The sequence below is a fragment of the Caretta caretta genome, chromosome 8 (genome assembly GCF_965140235.1).
Source record: "Caretta caretta isolate rCarCar2 chromosome 8, rCarCar1.hap1, whole genome shotgun sequence".
NCBI classification, from domain to species: domain Eukaryota; kingdom Metazoa; phylum Chordata; order Testudines; family Cheloniidae; genus Caretta; species Caretta caretta.
Window position 1 is genome coordinate 54,221,738 of NC_134213.1, and position 19,125 is coordinate 54,240,862.

Consider the following 19,125-nt stretch of genomic DNA (forward strand, 5'->3'; position numbering starts at 1 on the left):
TGGTGTATTTGGTGCTGCTGAAAGGTGTTGGATCAGTGGCCTTGGATATGGAGGCTCTTTGTTCACAGCATGGATAGTGTTACCATGATTGATCTTAAAGTGTGCACCAAGTCTGAATGGAAGGGAAGCACCTGTAGGATGCCAGAGGATTTCAATCTCCATGCAACCCTTGGTTTCTTCGGTGCATCTGCCAAAAAGGGAGCCAATTGTCATGGTGAGATTTTTTTTTTTAAATATGAAAACACTTCTCCCTCTATGCTCCTCACGCACAGACCTGGGGACCCTGATTTAGCTAAAGAATCCCTCTCTCTCCTATACAGCCTGTGTGCTTGTAGGGAAGGGGAAACACTCCCCATTGCTGACGGTCAGGGTGTCTAGTGACGTCTGGGTCCTGGTAGCGGATAGTACCTAACAGATTCTCAGACCAGATGAAAGGAATGCCAAGGTTGTACTGGAGAGCAGCAAGGAACCAGGAGAATTCACAGTGAAGGGAAGAATTGTACCATCTGTGCTCCGAATGCCCAGATAAACTGGGCACACTGTTATGACGGTGCTCGCCTGTGTAGGGCAGATGGCGCGCTTCTCTCCAGTCCCTGCTTAACAGAGTTCCTGTGCTCCACAACCCTCACTGTTTCTCTCAGTCACTAGTGAATGGCATCAGTTTTACAGAATACAATCCTGAGGTGCTGATGGGCCGCTCTCAGCCCCGGCGCATAAGTGGACGTCATTCTGCTGACATCAGTGGGCTTTCGCCTCCTTAAGCTAGTGCTGAGTTTGACCTGCTGTCCTTCACCTGCCAGAGAGGGAGGGTTATGGGATATCACCAACACTAGGAACAGGGGCTCTGCTCATGCGTGGCAGTTTGGCCTGCAGGCTGGAGTGTGCTGAGGGGTGTGCGTGCTACCCAGCCATTGTTTTAAGAATAGGGCAGCCGGGACAGCCCAGTGCTCTCAGTGGGCTCAGAGTTTGGATCCCCAACACTTCTTAGCTGCAGGATCTGGGTACCTGGAGAGGCAAAGAGATTAGGTCTTGAGAGAAGGGAGTAGCTCACACAAGTGTTGTGTCAGAGGGAGCCATGCCCTGCCTTCCTTGGCTGGGTTTGTCCAGTCAGAGGTATTTGAAGGGGAAAATGGAATATCATAGAGAACTCCCCCTCCTCCTCCTCCATCTGAGGCTTGGTCTACACTACAGACGTACGTCGGTATAACTACGTCACTCAGGGGGGTGGAAAATCGGCGCTCCTGAGTGATGCCAGCCTAACCCCCAGCATAGACAGCGCTATGTCAACGAGAGAGCTTCTCCCACCAACACAGCTACCAGCCCTTGGGGAGGAGGAGCACCTGCGCCGATGGGAGACGCTCTCCCGTTGGCGTAGGAAGCGCCTTCGCTAAACCCTACAGTGGCACAGCTGCATCGGTGAAGCTGCACCACAGCCGCGCTGTATGTGTAGACAAGCCCTTGATATGCCAAGGGTGGGATTCCCCTGCCCAAAGCCTTTCAGTGGGAGCTGGGCACCTCACACCTCTAGGCTCCTTTGAAAAGCCCTCCCTCCGTCTGGTTTAGCGTGTCCCTAAATGGCTGTCAATCAGCCTTGCCTGCCCGGTTCTTATTCAGCTACATTATCTTTACCCAGTGCTGTAAATTGGTTCTGAGCAAGCCTTGATCTGTCAATTTTGCCCACCCACTTTCAGATGTCACCAGCCTCCGCTGCTGCCCTGCTCGGTACTGAGTCTCTTTGAAATGAATTAATTCGTTACATTGAGTTTAACTTATTTTTCCCCCTCCTCCTAATGAACAAAAGCAATTAGCCCCGTATTCAAGCTTTGTAATCTGCCAAATTTTATCTTTGAAAATACAGCAGCAGTGGACTAGGCCCAATCCCTGGACATGCTGAACGCCTGCCACACCCAGGAAACCCTCTCTCGGCATCAGCCCCTAAATTAGGTCTTCCCAAACAGGGGTTTGATTGCAGTGGAAAGAGACCATCAGTGTAAACCCCACCCCGTTAATGAGGATTAAGGAGGGTGCGCTGGAGTGTCCTGCCTCATGCGCTGAGAGGATGTGAGCTCACTGTGCCTAATAAAGCTGCAGAAAGGGGGATTGGGAAGGGGAAGTTTCCATTGGCTTCCCTGGGGATTTAGTCCTTGAAAATGGCTGTTTTCATTCCCAAACCGCCTCTCTGGCTGGGTTGCTTCTTGGATGCATTTCCTAGATTGTAAAGCCAGAGGAGAACACTGTGAAGGTCTAGGTCTGGCTGCCATAGGACTTCCCTGTATTGAATCCTGTTTGAACTAGAACGTACCTATTGGAAAAAAACATCCCATCTTGATTTAAAGATTTCCAGTGATGGAGAATCTGCCACAGCCCTTGGCAGGTAAGTTGTTCCCATGGCTAATTACCTTCAGTGTTAAAAATTTGCACCTTAGTCCTAGTCTGAATTTGTCTACCTTCAACTTCCAGCCACTGGCTCTTTCTACACCTTTCTCTGCTAAGCTGAAGAGCCCCCGATTACCCAGTGTCTGTTTCCCAGGTAGGTACTTGGAGACCGTGGTCAAGTCACCCCTTAACTTTCTCCTTTTTAAGCTAAACAGACTGAGCCTCTTGAGACGCTCACTTCCATCCCTTTCACCATTGTTGCGCAGTTATGACAGCTTCTCTCGCTAAGCAAGCGTCTCCTTCAGATAAAGGAGGCAAGGCCACCCGCACAGCCAAAGTGAGAGCTGCCAAACGTTTCATAAGATGGCAGGGACAGGCAAGAGGGAAGAGAGATGGGGCCGGATTCTCAGCTGGGGTAAACCAGCATTGGTCTATTGCCTGTGGCTGTGCTGAAGTGCACCAGCAGAGAATCTCACCCAAGATGTGTCTCCTGTATCTTCCGTGCAGTGGAGGGCCCACTGTTGGCACACAGTGAATGAAAATCAGAAATAGACCTCCTAGCCAGCGCATCCACCTAGTGGGGGCCAGGACCTTGCAGAAACTGATACTCCTTCCCGCTCACCTGAGCTCTTCATCTGGAGGAGAGTGGGTCTTAAAACACCAGCTGCCTGCAGCAGCGGCAGGATAGCCACTCGTGCTCACTTTCACAAGATAGTTGGAGCTCTGCTGGCTTTTGCCCTGCACGTTGGGCTTGCTGGCTGTTACGTGGCCCTGAAGGTGAAGCTTTACCCCATGAGGTGGTATCAGGAACATAATGATGTTGTGACAAAGCAATGAGCTCAAGCAGCAGAACAAACTGGGAGGCGTGGTAGCCCAACCTTTGACCCAAATTAGCTTAAGCCCCGTCTGCACTAAAAAGTTAGCTCAACCCAGCTACGTTGTTCAGGGGTGTGAAGCGAAGCCGACCTAACCCCCAGTGTAGACAGAGCTGTCGCCTGTGTGGGAGGTGGGTGGAGAACCTCTCCCGTCAGTGTTGGTAGTGGCTACATGGAAGCAGCTGTAGCATGTCAAACGTAGACAACCCCTTAGTTTGTTGGGCATCTCCCTGTTTTGTGGCACTCAGAACCTGCTGGTGAGCAGAGATCAGGAGGTAATGAATGATCCAGAATAGACACTTTTGCACAGATGATTTTTACTGCCCTCTGCAATCCTGTACACACACCTTGTTCCCAAATATTAAGCCAAGAGCTGTGAGCCTATTTGCTGATTGGCTGTTAAAGACTCTTTCTTATCCCCTCTCCCATTCCTTTTCTCCTCTCCTTCCCTCTTTCTCCCATTTTCAGTCTCCTTTTCTCTCAGTGCTCTTCTCCCTCCTCCTCCTCTAGTGTAGGAGTAGAGAAGGTCTCATTTTTGTCTGACGTCCGCAGATGGAGGGGGAGAGCTGTTTGATGCTGAACACCAAACCGGCAGGAAACTTAACCTTCCTGGGGTGGAATTAAAAATGCTCGGATTGTCTGGGGCTCTTAAACAAAGGATTCTGGGAACAGTCAGAACATTTTTTTTCACAAAAAAATGTCCACACAGTGCTAAGTGTGTAATGGTTCTGCCTGGGTAATAAACTCAAACTCCCTCTAAAGCAGACATACAATTCTTTAGATTCCTTTGAATGTTTTGGGGAGGGAGATGGCTGCTGGGATCTCAGAAGAGTGAGACACTTGTCTTGTAAAAGAACACAGCCATTTGTTCTTCATAATCATGCCTCTTTCATGCTGTAATTAGAATGCTGCGGGGCCAGAAGGGGGGTGCAGTATATGAAGTGAAGTTCTTTGTGCCTTATTCTTCATGCATCATCGGCTTTTGTACCTGCTCAAGAATTGTGACTGACACTTACCTGAGCCATGTGCTCAGTGTGTGTGTGTATGTGTGTGTGTATACATACCACACACCAGCATGTGTGTGCCTATGTATGACTGGGCACAATGTGCAGAATTCATACATTTCACACTTGTGCATACATTTCCTTCAGTGGAGTGACAGCAGAGATTAATTTGGCCCACTGTGGGTATGGGAGTGGGAGTCTATGTAGGTGTCTGGTTGTATGTGTAGGTTCATATCCTGAAAGTATTATGTCTATGCAAGTGGCAACACAGAGTGTGTGTGTGTGCATGTGTCATCTTATGCTTATGACTAAACATGCATGTGTGGGTGTGTAAAGCAAATGCATCACTTTGTACAGTGTGTGTAGTCATGTGAGCCTCCATGCATATGGTTCCTGTTTTGACGTGCGTGCCATGCCTGCAAGCAGTATGCGTATGAGCCTGTGCATTTCAGTTCCATAGGTGTGTTACTTGGCGTATTCTCCCATGTTTCTGTTTCTGCATCGACCTTTTGCTCCATACATACATAAGTGTATGTAGTCCTGCATATTTGTTCATATTGGTATGTGGTCATTCTGTATAGCAGCATACAGAAGGGTGCATGTTTGCTTATGGATATGGTCACTGATATGTGTACACAAGTTTGTAAACCAGAATTGTTTTAATCTACGTGATTAAATGATCATGCATTTTGAGTGACTGTAAGTATAGGTATATGGTTCTATTTGCGTATTAGCATATGCATATCTATATATAGTTATGGGAATGTATGTATGCAAGTTTGCACTGGTGCATGGTGTGTATATGTGTTTGTGTGTTTTCCTGCCTGTGTGTATATATGTTGTTTGCATGTACATCTTTGATCATGTGTGTGATTGCAGAAGATTGTATTTATGGATTTCTTTCTTTCATGTGTTTTCATACATTTGGGTAGGCTCTATGTGTGTGTTGCTGCCTGAGTAATCTGGGGCGCGAGTGTGAAGCCTCAGGTGTGTGCATGTTTTCTTTTGCGAATGATTGGCATGGTGTATATATGTGCTGGTATGGTCACAGATTTGTCTGCATCTGTGTGCTTTTCTTTGTGTATGTCCAGCGTGTGGGTGTGCAAAACCTACAGATGGGTGAGCCTCTGGGTTCCAGTGTATGAGCATTAATGCTCATGTGTGCAGACTTGTAGAGCTGTTTGCGTGTATGTAAGTATGTCTTTGCATCTTGCAGGCTTGCCCATCCCGGAGGGGTTCATTTCTGACTGGGTTACTATGACAACAGCGAGAGACCCTGAATCCATACACAAAAGCTTTGTTTGTACTGAATCAGAGAACCATGCATTGCTGATCACTAAAGCAAAGCAGCTTCTCCTGAGTGAGGGGTCTCCCTACAAACCTTTAAGAAGTTCTCCCTCATGTAGATTAATCCTTTGACCCTCAGTTCAGGTGCATAAGGGATGGGGATGGGTGGAAATGGAGGAGCAGCTCCTGCATCAGGCATGGCTGCCATGGAGCTGGGAGTTAACCCACCTGATAGTTGGGTCTCCAGCCACAAATGCCTCCTGTTCTAGTGCCATCAAGGGCTTAACCAGTCAGGAGCGAGCTAGAGTTGATGCAGAAACTCCATTTTCTCTCGCTGTCCCGTGCTGTGCCTAGGAATTGCAGTAGGTAAGATTCTCAGAGGGTGGTGAGCCAGTAGCATGCAAGTACAATGGTGGTGGTTTAAGGAAGGAATCTCAGCCTTTACACTGAGTTTCCTGGTGTTTACAGGTGTATGCTGGAGTGCAAAGGGAATCCAGTCATAGATTTAAGCTTCTGTGGTTTCCTTTTATGATCGTAACTATAGGAGACACCAGACCAGACCCAGTAGTCCAGTGTCCTCTCTCTGGACACAGCCAAACCTGGACATTTCAGAGAAAGGTTTAACCCGTCCACCCCCCCCCCCCCCCCAACACACACACAATTCCTAAGGTCAGAATTTTCAAAGGAGCTCAGCACCCACAAACTGGGCCAGGTTTTCAAAACAGCTCAGCGTGTCGGATGCTAAACTCTGGAAAACCTGGCCCAATTGTGCAGGTGCCTAACTGGGAGCTGAGTTCTGTTTGAAAATCTAGCCCCAGTCATGCAACCTTATCCCACAGAGGGGAAATCTCCTCCTGCCTCTTGAGTGAGGAACAGCTTGGACTATGAAGCACGAGGGCTGATCATTAGCGGTGCCCCAGAGAGAACCCTTACTTGTGTGTCAGATCTTCCTTTGAAACTTACTAATCTGTTTGTTTCTTCTTAAAGATAGTAAAGTATTAAAATAGGGAAGGCTACTCCTCTGTTTCCTTTCCTCACCTGCCCCTGTCTGACTGGTGTGCGGGGGCTCCTGCTGACAGACCTGATCAGATTTAGCTGAGCTTTATGATCATTGCACCAAATGACCCAGTGTGCTCTGTGCTGTACGAGTAAACCTGAGGAAAAGAAATGACTTCCCATGCAGCCGAATCACTGTAGGGTTTGCCCAGGTGTATTTTTGGCTTGGAAAATGTCCCCAATGCCCTGTGCTAGTGCACACGTGATCAACAGCCTTCCCTCAAACAAGGAATGGGTGACTAAATAAGAAGGAGAAATAAGACAACAGAGGTAGGATGTTCCAGTGGTTAAGGCCCTGGACTGGGACTCAGGAGAGCTGGGTTCCCAGCTCTGCTACAGCCTTCCTGGCCTGGGTCACCTTGGACGAGCCCTGTTGGGAGAGGGGGGCAGTCTCAGTGTTTGAGAGCTGTCTGGGAGCAGAAGGGGCATGCAGATAGCCTCAAAGGTTAAATCCCCAAACCCTTGGGCCCTTGATTCAGAGCAAACCCATGAACTGTCAGTGAATCAAGTGGCATGCTGAGGGGCCCTCTGCCCATCCCCCTCAGAGTCGTTCTCCCCCCCTGCCCCGCCCCGCTGTCCTGGCAGAAGGGGCCCTGAAGCCAGGCACTGAGGAGGCTGCGAACTTAAAATATCTGCCTGATCTGTTTTCCATGACTGAGAGATGGAGCGTCTCTTTGGCCGGGTGGGATCGCAGTGCTCAGTCAGTGCCATGCAGCAAGGGTGGAAAAATGTGTTCACCTAGGTCACGTTGGTCATTTTTGATTCTCCTTCTCATTCCCGTGCTGGGCTGTCAGCTCTGCGGGGGTGGGGAGAGAGAGGCCAGTCTAGAGGCCAGCTCGCCTTCACCTTGTGGCTGGAGAAGGCTGGAGTTACTGGGAGTTCCCATCCTCTCACGTCTGCACCCCAGCCTTCCCCAGCTTGCACAGATCCATGGAGCACATGGCAGGGCTGCAGTGGAATAAATTTTGTCTTAATGCATTCTGCCCCCCCACCCCCCACCTCCCAGCAACACTGCAGTGTGTGTGAAGAGGAGCTGTGCCTGCTACAAGCCAGCACGTAGTGACTGTGTTGCATTTTAAGCATCTCTCTGGGAGATGGGCCGAGAGACTATCAGTTCATGCAGCAGGAACGCTCTCACCTGGCTTCCTGAATCAAGCACTGCAGGGACTGGCTCTACCCACCCCGGTCTGCCCACCCCCTGGGGTTGCCCAGGGTTGGCTCTTCACCCACTGTGCATGCCCCTTCTCAGGTCCCATCTGCTATTTCTTTCCTCCCATCCAAGTGGAGGGACGCCAAGGAGTCTGCAGAGCATCTGCATGTCCCGCCCACTCGTGCCTCCCACACCTTTGAAAGGGGTCAGTGGGTGGCGGGGGCAGGGGGGAGGAGGCAGACCTTGGTGAGCACTTGGAGGAGGGAGAGTTGAATTAGTATCTGGGCCATAACCTGCCCCTCTGGATCATGCACTGGTGCTGGGCAGGACTGCCCCTGGTCTGGGATGCTGGAGAACATGGAGATGTCATTGCACATTCATCAACTTCACTCCTCTCTCCCCCACCCCTCCTTACTTTTCCTACCTGTTCACCGCACTCCTTGCGCCACACTGTAGATTTGTTCCATCAGTACCGTGGTCCCATCCATTGATCCCCTTCATCCCAGTTATACTGATGCTTTGGCTCAGTAGATCTGTTCATCTCACCCATCTGCTCCAGCCAGACTTCCTCCGTGTGCCTCAGTCTGAGGGCAGTGTTTCCATCTGCCTCAGCCATCCCTCTGGCTTCCCTGTGCCCTAGCCGGCCAGCTGTATGACCACCCCTCTACTGTGCTGGCTCTCCTCCCATTCCTCCCAGGTATCCTTCTGTCCATCCCTCGAAGCCTGCCACCCCACACTGTGCCCTGAGAGCTGTCCCCCGTCCCCTGTCCCAACCATGCTGCCCCGGGCCCACCCTTCTACCCCAACTGTTCCAGCCCTGCCACTGACCCTGCTGTGCTGTCCTGCATGCACGCACACACGTGCCATGGTCCCAGCCATGCCACCCTGCAAACCCCCCCACAATGGCCCCAGCCATACCACCCTGCAAACCCCCCCACCCCCCATGGCCCCAGCCATACCACCCTGCAAACCCCCCCACCCCCCATGGCCCCAGCCATACCACCCTGCATGCACACCCACACACGCATACACATCCATACACATACACATCCCAGTGGTCCCAACCATACTGCCCTGCATGCGTGCTCGCACACACACACACACGCACCATGGTCCCAGCCGCGCCACCCTGCACCCACTCTCTCTCTGTCTCACACACACACACACACCCCATGTTCCTAGCTGTGCCACCCTACACACACACACACACACACACACACCATGGTCCAAGCTGTGCCACCCTGCACTCACTCACACACACACACACACACGCACCATGGTCCCAGCTGTGCCAGCCTGCACACAGCCCCCCCCCAGTGGTCTCAGCCATACCACCCTGCACGCACCCACACACCCCAAGGGTCCCAGCTATACCACCTTGTGTGCGTGTGCACAAACACACACACACACACACACACATCAATGGCCCCAACCATAAAACCCTGCGTGCGCACTCCCCCCCGCAACATGATCCCCGCCATATCACCCTGTGCACGCGCACACCCCCCTCCCATGGTCCTGGCCATGTCTCCCTGTGCACGCACACACCCCCACACCCTTGCCCTTGCCATGCTGCCCTGCTCTCTCTCTCTCTCTCTCTCTCTCTCACACACACACACCTCTCCTTTATCCCAGCCGTGCCACGATCCCTCAATAAAACCAACGTTGCCCTTCTGTGTCTACAGGGAATTTGCCAAAGAGCGAGAGCGGGTGGAGAACCGCAGAGCCTTCATGAAGCTGCGGCGCCAGCAGCAGATCGAACGGGAATTGAATGGCTATCGGGCCTGGATAGACAAAGCAGGTAAGGCTGGTGGCAGGCCTAGGGTCAGTGTTTCAATGTGACTGACGGGGTGACCCCACTGGCTCGGGGGAGGGGAGCTGCTGCACTCACTCTGTAGTTCAGCAGATGCCTGCGAAGTCGGACGCTGCCATCACTGATTAATGAATTAGCTCCGTATTGTACAGCTTGTGGGTCCATACGGTTCTCTGCTCCTCCCCCACACCCAGACTGGCTCTGCCGCACGCTTCCCCCACAAAATATTTCACCGGGGCAGAAAGGGTTCTGCTGAGTCACATGTGACTGAATTGCGCATTGGAGGCCAAAGGGCGTGAAAGGTGCCACGGTTGGGCTGAATTCTGCCTTCGGTTACAAGTGCGCAAATCCACTGCCATCCGAGGAGATGACGGGGGTCGAAGCAAGGGCAGGATTTGGCTTGGGTGTGTATTTCTTTGGTACACTGTGATACTGAATGTGCACAACAAGGCAGGTTTATATCCCAGGCGGAGTGGGTGGGACAACGTGTTTTGTAGCCTATGAGCATTGGCGCTAACTTTAGTGGCCATTAACACATCTGCCCAATGACACAGCTAAAAGATTTTCGCTCTTCTCCCATAAGGATGCCCTGAGGAAATCAGAAATTCATACTTATCCTTCAGTACCAAGTAGTTTGGCCGCAATTCTAGTGCTCCATACAACCTCCACCCACCAGTCCTGCAGGGAGCTCCCCGCAGGGAGATCCCTGTGCCTGCACGGAGCTCACCGTAGCATGGAAGCCAGAGTGCTTATGCTGCTGTATGACCACCATTGCGGTCATGCACAGCACACGGACAGGAGTCTGACCGATTGCTGTCAGTATGCTAGCATTCCCCATCCTCAGGAACGAGCTGATCCTGGGAGCTGCTGAGCACAGGAGGAGCTCAGCGCTAATGCTTCCATGGGGCAGCCGTTTGTCCAGGTGTCATTAGTGACCGAGCTAACACATCTCCATGTGCACAACCCTCCCGGCCTCAGATCATGAACTCAGGGCTCTCAGGAAAACAGCCTCAGCAGGTGTGATGACCCCAGCATAGCACTTAGGAGCTGTGTTGGAAACGTAGATGTACAAACCAGATTATCAAGCCCACATTCCGGGGAGTTTATTTTTAATATTAAGAAAAGGAGTACTAGTGGCACCTTAGAGACTAACCAATTTATTTGAGCATAAGCTTTCATGAGCTACAGCTCACTTCATCGGATGCATACTGTGGAAAATACAGAAGATGTTTATATAGATACAAACCATGAAAAAATGGGTGTTTACCACTACAAAAGGTTTTCTCTCCCCCTACCCCACTCTCCTGCTGGTAATTGCTTATCTAAAGTGATCACTCTCCTTACAATGTGTATTTGTGTATCACTCTCCTTACAATGTGGATTTGTGCTGGAAATGGCCCACCTTGATTATCATACACATGGTAAGGAGAGTGATCACTTTAGATAAGCTATTACCAGCAGGAGAGTGGGGTAGGGGGAGAGAAAACCTTTTGTAGTGGTAAACACCCATTTTTTCATGGTTTGTATGTATATAAACATCTTCTATATTTTCCACAGTATGCATCCGATGAAGTGAGCTGTAGCTCACGAAAGCTTATGCTCAAATAAATTGGTTAGTCTCTAAGGTCCCACTAGTACTCCTTTTCTTTTTGTGAATACAGACTAACACGGCTGCTACTCTGAAACCTATTTTTAATATTGTGCATGCAAAGAAGGGCCAATGATAGGTTAGCATCTATACGGGAACAGAGTTAAGGCAGTTTGGTAACTTAGCTGTGAACATTCATATGTTCGCAGATTTGGATTTCTAGTTTAACCCTGAATATCCTTGGTTTCTAATGTTTGTTTTTTTGTGATTTTCTTTTAACTATCACATTACTGAAAGGTCATATACAAGTCATACCACCGGCATGCGCTTCACTTCACTCTAACAAAGATTTGTCTGTGTACGTAGGAGTTATCTACAGGTGCCAATTTCATATTTTAAATATTGAAACTCTGTGTGGTCAGACTTCCCGCAACACTGAGAGGCCTGGGTGGGCTTTGAATTTTCTGAAGTTATCTACCATGGTGGGGCCATAAGTTAGAGTAGGTGAGGGTCAGTTAGTCACTTTCCAGCCAGTTCCACCTCTGCAGGGTTTTCTGACTGGATGCATGGTCCCTTTGTGAGCAACTCCGTCCCCAGCTCCCAACCTATGACTGAATCTAAGAAAACGAAGGTTTTTTCTGCACAACTAAAGATTTCCAAATAGGCATGATATAGACTTTGGATATCACACCTGTTTTCTAACTTGTCACCAGTGTGTCACTTATGTCCTCGTTTTGTCACTGAAGAATTTAGCCAAAGGATTCTGTTTAGGGCATGGTGCGTAGGAAGGGGTTTTAAATAGGATTGGGGGAGTGGATTCAGATAAAATAAGAAAAGACTTGCACCTTCATTCAAAACTCATACCAACAATGTGTTGAGATTCACAGAAGTTTTGTTAACTTCAAGATTTGCCTGAGCCACAAAGTTCAGCTGTAAATCTAGTTCCAGACTTCTCCAGTTTTGGGAGAGTTTGGATCTAGGGTTTTGGTTCATGCCTATGTGCTTCCTGGTTCTGGCTGGGGACAGAAAAATAAGCCCTCAAATACAACACAAAGTGTTGTTTCTGTGGTATTTCTGCTCTGAGTGGAAGCAGGGCGTACTGGGAATCCTGCAAGGGAGAGTGGGGATTTCCAGGCATGTTTTGGAGACCCAAGAATTTTGGATAAAAAAATCAGTTCTCATCAAACCGAATCTGAAATTTTTCAGAATTTTCGGTGAATTGAAAAGGTCCCGTTTTGGGTCTGTTCTAGAGTAGGGATTTGAATCTGCATCTCCCACAACCCAGGGAGTGCCCTAATCACTGGGCGAAAGGCTATAATGGAGGGGTGGTAGCATGACCACCTCCTCCTCCTGTGGCCATTTTGTGACTAACCAAAATTATTTGTGTCAAAATTTGTGAATAGTTTAAGGTCAACTGAAACTGCATTTTTCATCGAATAAATGAATAAACATTTGTCTAAAAACATAGCCCGGCTCTACTTATTAAACCTTTGTTAGCCTTTAAGATAACTTACCTCTTGGAGGAGGCAGCAGGACAGTGGATTGGAAGTCATTTTTCTTTCCGATTGGCTGACATAGTGTTGTGTAGCTCACTCTTTCCACTGCTGTCAAATCATATCTGCTCATTCACAAGGTGCAGGAAGCCATGCTGGAGCTCCCAGTCTCCACTGCACATTAGTACGGTTCTAATCAACGCGAATGGCAATGCAGCAGCATCTCCTGACGAATCATGTGTTATCTCGTGTTGCTGTCATATGGTGGAACTGTTCCACTTCACTACATGGCTTTCTCCTGTAATGGATGCTGCCTTTCCTCCATCGTTTCACCTTCAAAACACATTCAAAATGCTCTTGACAAACTGGAGAAAGTGTCTGAAATAAACAGGATGAAATTCAAAGAGGACAAATAAAAAATACTCAGTTTAGGAAAGAATAATCAGTTGCACAAATACAAAACGGGAAATGGCTGCCTAGGAAGGAGTACTGAGGGCTATGGTGGATCACAAACTAAATATGAGTTAGCAATGTAACACGGTTGCAAAAAAAGCGAATATCATTCTGGTTTGTATTAGCAGGAGTGTGGTAAACAAGACACAGGAAGTAATTCTTCCGCTCTACTCAGCACTAATAAGGCCTCAGCTGTAGTACTGTATCCAGTTCTGGGCACCACATTTCAGGCAAGATGTGGACAAATTGGAGAAAGCCCAGAGGAGAGCAACAAATAAATAATTAAAGGTCTAGAAAACATGACCTATGAGGGAAGCTTGAAAAAATTTGGTTTGTTTAGTCTGGAGAAGGGAAGACTGAGGGGGGGGCATGGTAACAGTCTTCAAGTACATAGAAAGTTGTTATAAAGAGATGGTTAAAAATAGTTCTACTTATCCACGGAGGCCAGGACAAGAAGCAATGGGCTTAAATTGCAGCAAGAGAGATTTATGTTGGACATTAGGGAAAACTTCCTAACTGTTATGGTGGTTAAGCACTGGAATAAATTGCCTAGGCAGGTTGTGGAATCTCCATCATTGGAGGTTTTTAAGAACAGGTCAGACAAACACCTGTCAGGGATGGTCTAGATAATACTGAGTCCTGCCTCAGTGCAGGGGACTGGGCTAGATGGCCTGTCAAGGTCCCTTCCACTCCTACACTTCTATGATTCTGATGGGTTCTGTGTCTCTTTCTTCCTCACTGCCCTTCCTCCTCTTTCTGGCTGGGAGCGCCAGACATGAGGTCTGTGGGAGCTCTGAGCTTTCTTTCTTTCATTCCCTGGCATATCAGACACTTGGAGACAATTTACTAAACCATTTGTTTTTCTGCAGAAGAAGTAATGCTGGCCGAAGAGAATAAAAATGCTGGGACCTCAGCCTTGGAAGGTAAGGAAAACAATAAGCTAGCTCATGTAGCTGCATTCCCTTTTCTGCCTCCAGCTGCAACCTCCAGTTTAGCTCACTAGAGCAATGGGAACCAGATAGGTGTTTGTCGGGGGTGCTGGGACCCAAACTACTGTTTCTGCTGGTTAACCGGAGGCTATCATGTTAGAGCAGTGGGGCTCAACAGCAGCCTCTCCTGGTTAGGAAGGGTGCAACACGCCAAAGAGCATGGAGCCAATCTGCAGCCTCTCTCGTAGAGCGCCGGACTTGGCTTGAGTGCTGGGAACTGGATGGCAGCCCCATTCAGTTACTGAGACCCCTGTTACCGGGTTAGCTGGGTACCAAGGAACAGCCTGGGTAGGAGACAGTCGAACAGTCTGTGCTCAGCATTTAGATGCAGTGGTAACTAGAGCTCCCCTCTTCTTCATTTCCAGTGCTCAGGAGAGCAACCATCAAAAGGAACCGGACAGAAGCCGTGAATCGTGACTCAAGTGACGAACATTGCGTCGATATCTCCTCTGTGGGTGAGTGGAGACCGGTTCGCCAGCCAGTGTGAAAGACTCTGACTCGGAGCCCAGTGCTAAGGCAGTCCAGAGTCTCCTCCCTACAAGTCCTCTAATGATGTGGAGCATCTTCTAAAATCCTGTGGGGAGCAAAGCCAAAGTGGACATGGACGAAGACCTTATGTTTCTGTCCGTTGTTAGCACAGGGAATGGATATTCCCTGTTTCTAATGCATTACAAAGCTTGTATAGGAGCTGGCAGGTTAAGCCCATCCTGCCATAGTGGAGCCCTTGAGTGAGGAAATAATTCCTCCCATCCCCTGGTCAGAAGGGAGTTTGACCTGCTCAGGTCCTCTGCTGAGCAAAACCACTGTGTTCCATTGTTCTCTCCTGGCCTCTCTCCCTCAGGTACCCCTCTTGCTCGTGGCAGCATCAGGAGCGCTAAAGTGGATGGTGCCTCCTATTTCCGGCACAAGGAGCGACTTCTGCGCATCTCCGTTCGCCATATGGTGAAATCCCAAGTGTTTTATTGGACCGTCTTGAGCGTGGTGGCTCTCAACACTGCCTGTGTGGCCATTGTCCATCACAACCAGCCTCCGTGGCTCACCCACCTCCTCTGTGAGTTCCAGGTCCCCCTCTTTGTCTGGGTATGTTACAGCGACACAGGCTGTACAGAACACCAGTCCCCCTGACCCCGGGTCAGCCATCTGTGCAAGCAAGGCATGTGGGTGCTTGGAGCCCCAGGATGATCAGCATATGGCATGGTTTGCCGCCTTTCCAGGAGGACTGGAGGGGGCAGCAACTCACAGCCTGTTACAGGAAGATCTTTAGCTGTTGGCTGATTCTCTTGTCACCCCAGTGTCAATCAGGAGTGAACTCCATTGAGATCAATGGAGTCAGACTGGCACGAACCTGGAGGGAGATCAGAATCACGCTTGCCACCCAGAATATTGTACACAGCCCATTTCTACTGATGCCCGAGGTCTTGCTCATTATCACTGAAATCCTTTTCAGTTCTGCTTCCCTCCCAGCAGATAAACAAGAATGAGTTTGACTGGACCCATGTCATTCAAATCCAATACAGATTTCAAGGGAAGTGACTCTGTTTTGTGTCAGTGTGAAGTGGGGACATAACAGTAAGTTTACCCTGCTATAGTAATGTAATGAACAAAGACTAATTAACACCCTCTGAGACAGGTCGGAGTGGAATCCTTTGTCCCAGCACAGAAATGCAGCCATCCTTGAGTTGTTTAACAGAGAACTATGGCACAACACAAGAGATCTGGGCTCAAATGAGAAGTGTATTGCAGCCAACTGAATCCAACGAGGATTGTGGGGAGACAGAATATAATTCCCAATTAGAGTTTGTCACGGGCACCAGAGTTAAAAAAATTGCCATATATCTGACGGCCATGAGCTGACAGCCATGAATAATCAGAACCTCAGTTTTACATTTCGTCCTACAGACAGCAACATAGTGCTCCTGGGGCATTGGTTCAGTACTCACAGGGTAGGAATAGTGACACCTACTGAATGTATACCACTCCTGCTACACCTTGAAATACGGATTCCCATTCAAATACGGATTCAGCTCAAGTCTCTGAAGCTGTCTGCTGAGATGTCAGCACAAGACGGCGTGGTATGGCAGCTGGTTCTAATGAGAGCCACCTTTTGGACAATATAGAAAACTGACTTGGCCATTCATGTTCCTGAAAGATCCTGTGACACTTTTCACAAGCATACAGCTGATAACTGCATGTCTTGGCCAGATTCCAGCTGTGGAGTAATTCCGTCAGGGCTACGAAAGTTCCCCTGCAGTTTAATTTAGAGAAGTTCTTCTTTTCTGCCCCTAAAACTGTTGTGTAGTGTTTGTTGTGTGCTGTTAAACCACAGCTGTGTTCCACTGCAGAAGTGAGTGCACTTAAGTGAGTAAACCCATTCTTCTGTGACACTCTCCCTGCTAACATACGCCCTTTGAAAACTTAGTTTGGGGGTGCAGTTTTCTATGATTCATGAAGGCAAGCAGCTTGATCCACACAGCCTTCCTAGATCTCCAGAGAGAAGCAACCAATTCCACATTCCTTCCCTACAGAGCCAGTGAAAAGGACTTTGATCCCCCAGTCTGGTTGTCCTATCTCCTAGAATGTGCTGAGTTGATTAGTGAGGTCTGTTTGGGGACTCTGCTTGTTTTTGCACAAGGTCGCATAAACTCTAGTATTGGTAAAGTCTGTCATGTCCCCTTCTAGTGGCTGGGCCACTAGAGCTTAATAACCTACAGCTGCAACCAGCTAATGGAGTTATTCCTTTAGATCAAGTGGTAGAGGTTTGTCCTGGAGTGCTGAAGGTTTGTCTGCTGACACCCCATGCAGGGGTCACTGTATCAGCTCTTTACACTGTATTCTAATCACAGATAAGGAGAAGCAGATGTGTAGCTAATGCACCTGAATTTCCCCGTTTCAGACTATGCAGAGTTCCTGTTCCTTGGGCTCTTCCTCCTGGAGATGTCCTTAAAGATGTATGGAATGGGGCTGCGCCTTTACTTTCATTCCTCTTTCAACTGCTTTGACTGTGGGGTAAGCAGCACATGAAACTAGGGCAAATGCTGTAGGACAGCAGAACAGTCTGCAGGTCTTGAGGCTGGGCGTTTACAACATAACTTAAAGAGGGGAAGGGGAATGGGACAGTCCTTCCAGAGGGCTGTGGGGAGGGGGTGTGCCTTGTAGAAGGGATAGGAAGGCAAGCAACATAGTCTGTTACAGCAGTACTGAGATCCAAACTACTAGCTTCTGATTACATAGGACTGAGCATCACACGGAATTGCACACCTGAGAGGAACTTCCTGTGATTACTATGGTCCTTGACACTCTAAGCCCATGTTATATGCACAGGCTCTATTCTCATGTGTGTTTCTGATCCCCCAGGTCACAGTGGGAAGCATCTTTGAAGTGGTCTGGGCTGTCTTCAGACCAGGCACCTCTTTCGGGATCAGCGTCTTACGAGCCCTCCGTCTTCTGAGAATATTTAAAATAACAAAGTAAGTAAAGAGGACCATGCATTCCTGCCTATTGGCTCCCTACCCCTCGGCCCACCTGGCCCTTTCACTGTCCCCTTCTGGCTCCTCGCTCTCATCTGGCTGCCATCACAGATCCAGATTCCCCTTGTCCTGCACAGTCCTATTGCTAGTGCTACAGTATCGTCTGCATTTTCCAGGTATTGGGCATCCTTGAGGAATTTGGTGGTCTCCCTGATGAGTTCCATGAAGTCGATAATCAGCTTGCTCTTCCTCCTTTTTCTCTTCATTGTTGTCTTTGCCCTGTTGGGAATGCAGCTGTTTGGAGGCAGGTAAGTGCATGAAAGGCCAGGGAAGATTGGAGCCCTTTTATTTACAGTGAATAATATCATCTCCCACCCTTTCAAGGAAAACACTGACCCACCAACTCGCACCAGATTACCAGTGATGTTCCTTTTTCTGAAGGACCTTAGATCAGGCTAGTTCAGGGCAAAATGGGCACGATGTCTGTTCAGATACCTGCACAAGCACTCCAGGGTCCTTATCTGTCTCATGATAAAGGTGAAATGGGGACAAAGAAGAAGGGAAAGTCAAGGGAAGTGGTGAATGGATGGGGTAGGCTGTTATAGGAGCAGCAGACCTCAGAGGACAGAAAACAATGATGTGGTGCCATCTCTATATTCCAGCTTGTGCATTTCCCTTTGGTTCATTTTCAGATTTAATTTCATGGATGGGACTCCTTCTGCAAACTTTGACACCTTCCCTGCAGCCATCATGACAGTGTTTCAGGTAGGGGCCTGGTAAAAACGAGGCAGCTGGATTTTTCTACCATACAGTCAATACCCCCACCTATCTGATTCTTATCCATGACCCGGGGTGGTTCATGTTCTGAAGTTCTCTTTACAACCAAAAGATCTAGAAGCTTGATAAATGCAAAGTAATGCACATTGGAAAGCATAATCCCAACTATACATATAAAATGATGGGGTATAAATTATCTGTTACCACTCAAGAAAGAGATCTTGGAGTCACTGTGGATAGTTCTCTGAAAACATCCACTCAATGTGCAGTGGCAGGCAAAAAAGCAAACAGAATTCTGGGAATAATTAAGAAAGAGATATATAATAGGACAGACATTCTCATGTTGCCTCTATATAAATTCATGGTACGCCCACATCTTTAATACTTTGTGCAGATGTGGTCGCCCCATCCCAAAAAAGATATATTGGAATTGGAAAAGGTTCAGAAAAGGACCACAAAAATGATTAGGGGTATGAAACAGCTTCCGTATGAGGAGAGATTAATAAGACTGGGATTTTTCAGCTTGGAAAAGAGACAGCTAAGGGGAGATATGATTGAGGTCTATAAAATCATGGCTGGTGTAGAGAAAGTAGATAAGGAAGTGTTGTTTACTACTTCTCATAACACAAGAACTAGGGGTCACCAAATGAAATTAATAGGCAGCAGGTTTAAAACAAATAAAAGGAAGTATTTCTTCACACAACACAAAGTCAACCTGTGGAACTCCTTGCCAGAGGATGTTGTGAAGACCAAGACCATAGCAGGGTTCAAAAAAGAACTAGATAAATTCATGGAGG

The 19,125-nt window shown here is 48.5% G+C and overlaps 1 protein-coding gene across 8 annotated transcripts in view; it reads left to right on the top strand.

The window, feature by feature from the left end:
• CACNA1E (calcium voltage-gated channel subunit alpha1 E) overlaps nt 1-19,125 on the top strand; it is a 331,342-nt gene that overhangs the window by 214,148 nt on the left and 98,069 nt on the right. For all 8 annotated transcript variants that reach the window (XM_075131514.1, XM_075131513.1, XM_075131520.1 and 5 more), the window contains exons 10-17: nt 9,434-9,549; nt 13,965-14,018; nt 14,450-14,539; nt 14,926-15,135; nt 16,978-17,090; nt 17,439-17,551; nt 17,728-17,859; nt 18,244-18,316. In XM_075131514.1, coding sequence (XP_074987615.1) covers nt 9,434-9,549; nt 13,965-14,018; nt 14,450-14,539; nt 14,926-15,135; nt 16,978-17,090; nt 17,439-17,551; nt 17,728-17,859; nt 18,244-18,316 — 901 coding nt within the window. The remainder of the gene's footprint in view (nt 1-9,433; nt 9,550-13,964; nt 14,019-14,449; nt 14,540-14,925; nt 15,136-16,977; nt 17,091-17,438; nt 17,552-17,727; nt 17,860-18,243; nt 18,317-19,125) is intronic.